Below are 9,887 nucleotides of genomic sequence, written 5' to 3' on the forward strand. Positions count from 1 at the left end.
ATCACTGTACTTTTTAACTTCTGTTTAACTAACCCCCTCATTTTTGCATAGTTCCCCCTTTTGAAATTAAATGCCACAGTGTTGGGCTGTTGAGATGTTCTTCCCACCACAGGGATGTTGAATGCTATTGTATTATGGTCACTATTTCCAATAATATATTTAGATCTATTGCAGTAAATGGGTGAAATTATGTGGCCTATATTACGAGGGGGTCAGACTAGATGATCTAATGATCCCTTCTGGCCTTAAAATGTCTTAAACTATGAATTCTTTTTCATTCTTCTGCCTAATGGTGCCTGTGTACCCTGGTGCTGCATATGCATGCTCACTCTAACATGCATGGGGTGCAATAGATCTAAATATATTATTCAGAAACTATACAAAATGCATATCTAATAAACAAAATTGGAATGAGTGGGGTATATGATGCTAGGGGAGGAGGTGGAGGATGATAAATGAAATTTATTTGCTTTAGATTTTCTTCAGATGTTTTCCTCATTTGCTATTGGTAGATGTCCTTCTAGTTTACTTTTTCTTGTACTTTACAGATTTGCACTGGCTATTTTTCTGAGAGATACATATAGCTAATTTCATCCTTTATGTTAGTGAGCATATTTGTTTTGTAGTATGGCTACCTCAAAAATTATTTGGATAACTGGTGGGTGTTGTAGGGGTGAGGAAATGTGTGGTCACAGATTAACCAATACTCACTATTTCAAATAGCAAGTTCTGTTTCTCCTAAAGGCATGCAGTAATCCTTATTTGCTGTGTTTTATTGTTAAACATAAGCTTCTTGGAGTTATGCTGCTGTTGCTCTTGTGAAATGTATTTCAGTTTTCCTCATTAGACATAAATAACTTTGATCTCCAAAACCTGTCACTTATTTTCAGAGTGTTTGAAATATGAGCTTTATGTATTAATCCACCCCTTCAGGATGTGGGACAGCCAATCAGGATCCTGCTGCAGTGAAAATGATCCTTTCAATGAAATTACAGGCTTCCACTAGATAGCTACTCTAAAAGTGTTACAGTATTCCCATTGCTGTTTTACCTCCTCCCTCCCATCCCATATAATCTTCTGTCCTTGTTTTCATATGTATACACAATTATATGTATAATTAGGTTATTCAAGGGCTATATATTTTTGTAATTTGATTGGTATGCACTCACAAAATTCTCAACATAAATGTGTAATGAGAAAAATATCTTAAGATGTTATCTATTTAGTACTAGGAAAGGAGGGATGTTTGATTCCTTTCTGTCTACTACAAACTGGAAAACTTTTGCTTTTCCTTCTTCTCTCTGAGACTGGGAAACAACCCACAATAATGACATCCCTTCTTTATCTTTAGAACAGGTGCAAAACCAACTGACCTTCCCTAGAGAGATAAGGTATGGGAATGAGAAAGAGATAGATGAACTTTGGATCAAAGGTTATCCAATTCATTTAAAGGTTTAAACTGATCCAGGTTTGGCAATCACTTTCCCAGACAGCAGACAAGAAAAACTGACTTCATGATCACAGTCACTCTATCATATAAACCTTAAAGAAACAAACAAAAGCAAAGTTCCTGGAATACAAATCCAGAGAGTATATCAGCAAAAGCAATTTCATTACTCTTTTTACTCATGGGTAAATACTTCTATCAGAGGTCCATCCTGCAACTGGGTCTGCATGAGCAGATTCCTGCTCCCACACAGAACTTCACTGACTTCATGTTCGCAAATGGGTTCTCCCATGTGGAATCAGTTGCAGGACTGGGAAAATGCCTGCACCTGGTCTACACCAGTATTACAGTTCTGGTGCTAGCATTGTTGCAATGTTTCCCATTGGTGTTAATGGTTAAGTACCATGCTAGTGCAAATAAGGTCAAATTGTGATTACTGAATATGAAAAAGTGTCATTAATACAAAAGTGTCATTAATACAAAATCTTTTAATTTTGTTTATGTGAATGAAGCAAAAGGTGATATCCTGAAAGGTCCTGACTTGACACCCGGCTAACTGGTGAGTTTGATCCACAATCAGATGCAGCAAGGACAGCAATGGAGCTAGCTGTCCCACCTTAGGCCTGTGTTCTGACAGGGAGATACCAGCACTAGTGGGGAGAGTTCAGTCTCCTTATACATTCAGTTCTGGGGTATCTCTGCTGAGGCTGACAATGCCAGGGTGCAAGTTATGATGGTGGGTTATGATTAAGGGGGAGCGAGAGCGAGAGCTCAGTGGTTTGAGCATTGGCCTACTAAACCCAGGGTTGTGAGTTCAATCCTTGAGGGGGCCACTTAGGGATCTGGGGCAAAATCAGTACTTGGTCCTGCTAGTGAAGGCAGGGGGCTGGACTCGACTCAATGACCTTTCAAGGTCCCTTCCAGTTCTAGGAGAGAGGATATCTCCATTTATTTGGGTATATTTACTCCAAATTATCACTTTTATTATGTGTGTTATGGTAGAGAACCCAACCTAGACTGTGACCCTGTTGTACTAGGTGCTGTACAAACACATAGTAAGAGACAGCCCAGGCCTCAAAGAGTTTAGGATCCAAATAGGCAAGCTAGATTAAGGCTAAGAGGGGAGGAAAGAGAAGCATGAGTGACTTGCCCAAAGTCATAGGAGGGAACTGGTGACTAGAGTGAGAAGCACCCACATTTGATTAAAGAACTATGCAAGCCACATGATCCATCTAGGAGTGTGACACTGTGTATGAGCAATATGGGAAATGTCTGATTGCAACACACATTTGCAAAATCATTTTTTAGAGGCAGGAGAGGCTTTCAAAATTCAAACTGCTTCACAATTAGATCTCTGGTGAGGTGGTCTTCCACCTCCCAAGTGACTGGCAGTCTGGGACCCCTGCAGGGCATGTGTTTATGTCAACTGGTGGTCCCTTTCCCGCATCTGCCTCCTGTTTCAGCTTTTTGGAAGAGAGGAAGGAGGCTGGGAAACAGGAATCCCTCCAAACGCCTTCCTCCATTCCTAACCAGCAGATGGCCCCCTTGGTCTCTCCCTCTGCAGGTTATGTGACTCTAGCGAAAGCAAGGAGGGGCTGCTTAATGCCCCTAATCTGTCCTCTCTCCCTCTGCGCATGGTGTGTGCAGAGAAACTCTCCCTGCGGCGGGCAGGGCTGCCAACATGTCTCCCTGAAGGAGATGCTCTTGGCGGCTGGCAGGCGTGCGCGTGTGGCTCTGTCTCCCCCGGCACCTCGCGGGTGGGAGTGCGGGAGCTTCCCGGCCGCTGATCGCTCTCGCGAGGTGAGGCGAGCGGCTCTGGCTGGGGCTGCGTAGAGCCCTCCCCGGGGCTGCGCTGCGCTGCGAGCCGTGCGGGACCGGCCGGGGGCGAGGCATTTCCACCTCCGCCCACGCCTTCCGCTGGCACCTCGGGGCCAGTAGGTGCCCGCTTGGCGGGGAGGGAAGGGGGAGCCGGGAACAGAGGGCGGCAGGAGGAGGGGACTGCAGGGGAGCGAAGAAGGAAGGAGCCGCGGGGCTGAGCGCTGTATCCGCCCGGCGTTCCTGGCTGACCCGCCCCTGGAAAGACCCCGGCACCGGAGCCAGGAGGAGCCATGTAGCAATAACCCATTGAGCTCGTCCAGCGCAGCCACTTGTTTCCCCCGCAAACCAGCCGCTCTCGCCCCCATTTTGCTGGCGCGGGGAAGAGGGAGCGAAGTAGTTTCGCCAGCCAGCCGCAGCGCCGCCGCCCCTCGCCCGGGCCACGATGAGCGACGAGAGCTCCGAGGTGCCCCGGGAGCTGCTAGGTGAGCCCCGCGTTTCTCCCCTCCGGGTGTGGGGGTGTGTTTGGGGGCACGTCTGTTTGTAAGCGTGGGGAAAGGCATGGCGGCGGGGAGGGGGGGTCTGAGCCTGCTGGAGGTGGGGAAGTTTTGAGGCCATCGGGCGGGTGGCGCTGGTCATTGCCCGCCCCAGCCGTGCCGTGGGGAGGCGTGGTGGGGAAGGTGCCGGGAGGGCGAAGGTAGGGTGGGGAGGGGAAGTCAGCGAGGGAAAGCCATGCTGCGGCTCCTGTTTTTTGGCATTGCTGTTGGACAGATTTGCTACTGGGGGGGGGATTACAACCCTTGAAGTCCTAGAAATAGCAGCCCAGTCCCGTGCGTTCAGCAGCTGTAAGCCAACAAAAACCGGAGTGAAAACACCGCATTAACCATTTCAGTGGCTGAAAAGTAGACAGTGCATGTCCCCACCCTGGAAACGTATAGTGACATTCTACATGGGCCTTCATGACAGCACAGCGTACAGCAGTGGTTCTCGACGTGGTACACCGAGCTCTTCCAGGGGGTACTCAACTCCTCTGGATCAGTGTTTCTAAACCTGGGGGTTGTGACTCCCAGAGGGGTCATGGGATGGGTTTAGAGGGGTTGCGTTAGGGGGTGGCAAGCAAGCCAGTTGTCCAGGGCCCCACACCAGAGAGGGCTCTGCAAGGGCAAGTTACATGCTTCAGCCCCAGGTGATGTGGTTCTGGTTTCAGCCCTGCTACATAGTGCACAGGCTTCAGACAAGGCTCACAAGTGGAAAACAGGAAGACAAATCAGCCTCCTGAAAGTGGTATAGTAGTCTGGAAACTACCTGAAAGCGGTACAGTTGTCTTGAGAACCACTGGCATACACTGTGTCAAGGTTGCTATATATAAACGGCAAGCCTTGAAAGGAGTAGCCTATAGATTCAGCATGGAAAGCAAGTGGTTAAAGGTCTGTTGTTTTTATTTAACTTGCAAGAGGAAGAAAATTTATAGTTTAAAACTACTCTTAACCTCTCCATCTCCTTCTATGCCCTTATGCATAGCTATGGTGCCATATGCAATTGTTTGGAGCCCTTTGAAATACCTGTGCATAGAGGTATGAGTGAGGGAGGATATTTCAGAGAGCCTTAACTTTGACATTTTCTTAGCTTTTGACATGTTAGAGCACACACTTAATTTTATTCCAACATATATATCTTTGTAATTCAGTTCTCTGGGAATGCAATGCATAAGGTAGTGTACAAAGAAAAAGAGTATTTAATGTTTTTTACTCTTCACAAATCACAACTCATCACAAGTGGTGCTAAAGCTACTTGGGAGCTTCTACGCCATGAATTAAAAGTATAGTAGGTGGTGGGGCTAGGTGTAGACAGAGAATATTTTGAACCATCAGCTTTTTTTGGTCTGCCTTTAAAACAGCCAGATGTATTTAACTATTGAGCAGCTAGCATGTGTTAATGTTGTAAATGGATTTCCACTATAAATTAATATGTGATGGGTTAAGGTGTGTCACCTATGCTAAGAGAACCATGGAGCAAAGCTGAGTCATTATGACACCACTTCCACAAATAAGACATTAGATTGTACCGTAAAGTACCAACATCTGATACTAACTTGAGTCAGATTTCAGAATTTTGCTCTGATCTTGCAAGCTTATCTACATAGGCAGACTTGCTATTGCAAGTTAAATAAAAGCAACAGTCCTTTAATCACTTGCTTTCCATGCTGAATCTATAGTCTACTCCTTTCAAGGCTTGCCGTTTATATATAGCAACCTTGACACAGTGTATGCCAGTGGTTCTCAAGACAACTGTACCGCTTTCAGATAGTTTCCAGACTACTATACTACTTTCAGGAGGCTGATTTGTCTTCCTGTTTTTCACTTGTGATCCTTATCTGAAGCCGGTGCCCAGTGTGGCAGAGCTGAAGCCCGAGCCCCATCACTCCGGGCTGAAGCATGTAACTTACCCTTGCAGAGCCCCCTGTTGTGTGAGGCCCTGGGCAACTGGCCTGCTTGCCACCCCCCTCACTGAGAGCCAAATATACTGCAGTGGGGCTCTGCATGGGTCCAGGGTTCTGTTCACACAGATCAGCGTATAGTATTGGGGGCTTTAGTGCCTGTGTCTAAGTCGTATTTTTGTTTGCTTACGTAATTTATGATGATGAGAACACTCTGGTCATAGTGGAGTATTTCATAAGGAGGAAAAATTAATTTTCTTGCTACCATCAGGATTCCCTAGTGATCTGAGAGCTCTGTGAAAAGGACATTGAGCAAAACTTAATGGGTAAAACACAATGGCTAAACTGGGAATCTGGAAGCTTGAATTCTAGTCCCAGTTCTGCCACATGCTTCCTATGTGACCTTCAGCAGGTCACTTGGGACACAATATTCAAAATTGTCTGTGCTAATTTTGAAACACTTGCAGCCTGGTTTAAGAGGTACTTGTGTCTCAGGTTGGGCACCCAGAAATGGAGACAGTCAAAATAAGTGAGTACTTGAAAATTTGGGCCTTAGCTTCCTGTTGCCAGATTTCTGGTCTGTAAAATGACTTGAAAAATGCACTTGCTAGTGATGATTAGGAAACTTTCTTTATGTGGGGAATTCTGTAAAATATTGTATTTGAAACAAGTTTCTAGCTCTTAGTTACAAAAAGAACCTTAGTGTGAATTGGTGCTGTGAATTTTTCCTGAGTCTCTACTCCAGTGCCTCTGATGGTCCTTTATAGCTTTCCCAGTCAACAGCCTGTAAAATGGACAAGTTTGTAAATCAGTTTCACTGTTGCTCTTTAGAACCCTGTGTGAAACAGACAAGAATCAAGTCAACTTCAGTCTGCTGCTGCTTGAGAAAGCTGTGAACAGGGCAGAAGCATTTGGAGCTATTAACTGGGGAGGAGGAATCAAAAGATAAGGCTAGGGTGAGGCTGGGTAAAGTTGTAGAGATACCACCAATACTCCTCTCACAGTAGCCATGTGGCCTGGAGGGACTGAGTGTCTGACTACCACTGTCTGGAAAACAGAATTCTCCTCCTGAAAAAAATGTCACGTGTTTTGAAAAAATGTTCATCCCAAATTGGCAGGGTGGATTTGATTTAAATCAAAATGATACAAATCACGATTTAAATCACTAGTAAGGAAGACTTGATTTAATCATGGATTTCTACATAAAAGTGCATTCTTGTTGGTTGTTATAACCTTAATACATATTCTTCACAACTGAGAGATAAGTATAGATTTAATTTTTAGAAGGTACACACTATACATTTTTAAAGTGATTTATTTTGAAACTTTTCAGATTAGTTTTACAGCTATATCAGAAAATGAATGATTGTTTAGTTATTTAATTTACCAAAGGTAAATGAAGCAGATAGTTCAGCTCCCAATGACTTCATAAATATCTCCAATTCAACAGGTTAATCATTAATATCTGGAGGATTTTCTTGCCATGCTGTATTAGGAGGAGAACATCACCAGACAGGCATTTAAATTGTTTTATTTAACTAAAACAACAATGTTATGTAGTCTGGATTATTTTTCTTCAACAGCGTATAATATTTTAACAAAACATAATATTTTAACAAAACAAGCATATGAAATTTTGAATTTAAACATTCAAGTTTTTTAAAATTGGGTTTGTTTTTGTTAAAATTGTTTTTAACTAAAATATTTAAATGAAATATTAAAAAAAAAAAAAAAAAAAAGTAACTGACTATGTCAGCCAAGTAAACATAAGAAACTTAAAATATTGGCTTCTGCAGCTAACTCCGTCATCTTCACCTTCATTTTCCTGTTCATAATCTGGCAAAGAAAAACAAGTTTTCCTGCTTTTTCAGGTCCCAAACGATTTCTCAATATGGAATGAATTAGTCCAAAGGAAGAAAATAGTCTCTCTACACCGGCAGAAGAAGCTACTTCTGTTAGAAGTGAGATTCACTTGAACAGTCTCTGAATCCAAGTACTTAAGTGACTTCCACCAGTTCACTGGTGTGACTTTCTTTAAAACATAATCAGCAAACATGTATTTCTTGAATGGTTAACTCTTAGCTCTGAAGTTTATTATAGTTGGCATTATGGAGGAATGATTGCTTGTCATAGCCAACTCCTCTTCTTCAGCAGTTAAAGTTTGACCCAGGTACCGAGTATTGAGACTATTTGCAAGAAAATGAGCTGGAGATAGTGCTTGTCCCGTTTGGTTTTTTTTAATGCTTGTAATTTAACTTTGTCATTGCATATTTCTCTTCTTAAGATCTCACTCAGTTCCTTCCAGATTTCAACAGCGTCAGCAATAAAACAGCTATTTCCCTGCATTTTGTTCAAGGCTACAGATATAGGCTTCAGGGTACTCAGCATGTGTTCAACATTTCTCTTTGGCTGTGACAGTGCCATCTATTTTTTCATGATTTTGTTCACAAACTGTCATCAGATTAGGCCAGTTCTTGATATAGTGCTCAAAACAGTCCACTACTGAGTTCTAGCGCACATCTTGTGGGAGAGTTTGCTTGGTTCCTCCCACTCTTTTCAGAGCAGCTGCTGCAAAGTGGTTGTTATGAAAGTATTTTGCAATTTCACCAACATTAGCCTCTATTTCTGGAACACTGAAGTCTTTGGCTAGCAGGTGCATCAAATAAGCACAGCAACCATATGTTATTAGCTTGTGACTCTCTTCACTCTCTTCTAAATAATTTCTTCTCATCTTGGATGCATTTGCAGCATTGTCTGTGACCAAGCTGCGTACTAGACATTTGAATTTTTTTTCAGTTTTTTATAGCTTTTACTGCTGCTACTTGTAAGTATTCTGCTGTGTGTGCATTTCCTGATGTATCAATTGTTTCTGTAAGGAAGACATTTCCCTTCTTCTGTTGTCACACAAGCACATACAACAGGATCATTGTGGACATTGCTCCACCCATCAAGACTCAGGTTAACAATTTTACCCTCTAGACCTTTTGCACACTGCTCAATTTCTCTTTCATACACTTTATCCAGCAATTTGCCTGCGACATCTGCTCTGTTGGGTGGACTGTGTCCTGATCTTAATGTCTGAATCATGTTAATGAAGTGTGGGTTCTCAATTATAGGAAAAGGAGAGTTTGTTGCATGAACAAAATGGGCAATTTTTTTTTTTATCAATTACCTCTTTTTGTAATCTGCTGGGTCTTATCACAAACTTATCTATGGTTGTTTCTGGATGATGGAGTTGTTTTTCCTTTTGCTACAAGTGATATACTGTAGCTATATGATATACATGATGTGACTGAAACACTGTCATTGGCAGATAACTCTGAAACTATAGAAGATGATGATGATCTTGAAGTTGGATAGTCTTCAGAATCCTGTATGTTGAGGATGGATTCTCCTAAACAAAATAAGTCAGCGCAGTTATTTAATTATTATTACCATACTGTTCATTTAGTATTACTCATTGCATTTACTGTACTACTTTAAAGGTGAAATTGTAAAAAGATGATCTGCCTATTTCAGCTATTTATTTTTTATCACAACTGCATCTAAAATGATAGTACCATAGAGTAACAACTATATTTTTTGCTCAAACATGAGAATTCAAGAGTCGTCGAGAAGGAAGATAGGCAGTCCTTAAGAAAGAAGTATGAAATAAAAAAGTTTACCAACCTGAAGATCTTGCATGTTCAGACATGTTCCTTTCATCATCTTCAAGGCAGCTTCCTTCTGAGAAGGAACACTTCCCATGATGTTGTTTCATTCGGCCAACCAAGCCTTGCGTTTCTTTGTTGCGCTGTTTGCATTTTGCACCCAGCCCTACTTACCCACAGGTAGAGGAACTTCATTAGAATATTCCCAAAGTGGGTCTCTTTTATGGCCTGCTGCCATTATAGGTTTTCCCTTCTAGTGAGAGAATGGTATGGTAGATCTCAAATCAGTGAAGGCTACACTCAGAAAGACCTCAAGACTTCTGGAATATGTTGCTCAAACAGTTTCACTTTTGTTTCTACTTCCTGTACCTCTCTTCTCACGTTTATTCCAGACTTCTTCTCCTTGTCCAGATCTATTCCGCCCCCAACAGTCTTCTATTCATTGAACTTTTTGAAACTTTGCACTTTTAGAGAGCGGTAAGGGATTGACTCTGTGTACACAGAGTTGCATAGGGTTACCATATGTCCGGTTTTTCCC

At 42.6% G+C, this 9,887-nt stretch overlaps 1 protein-coding gene across 1 annotated transcript in view; it reads left to right on the forward strand.

The window, feature by feature from the left end:
* Positions 1–3,339: 3,339 nt before the first annotated feature.
* CARMIL1 (capping protein regulator and myosin 1 linker 1) overlaps positions 3,340–9,887 on the forward strand; it is a gene marked incomplete in the record, with an annotated part of 248,761 nt that continues 242,213 nt past the window's right edge. The window contains 1 exon segment of the mRNA XM_034762444.1: positions 3,340–3,747. Coding sequence (XP_034618335.1) covers positions 3,708–3,747 — 40 coding nt within the window.

Source organism: Trachemys scripta, chromosome 2 (assembly GCF_013100865.1).
Source record: "Trachemys scripta elegans isolate TJP31775 chromosome 2, CAS_Tse_1.0, whole genome shotgun sequence".
Lineage (NCBI taxonomy): Eukaryota > Metazoa > Chordata > Testudines > Emydidae > Trachemys > Trachemys scripta.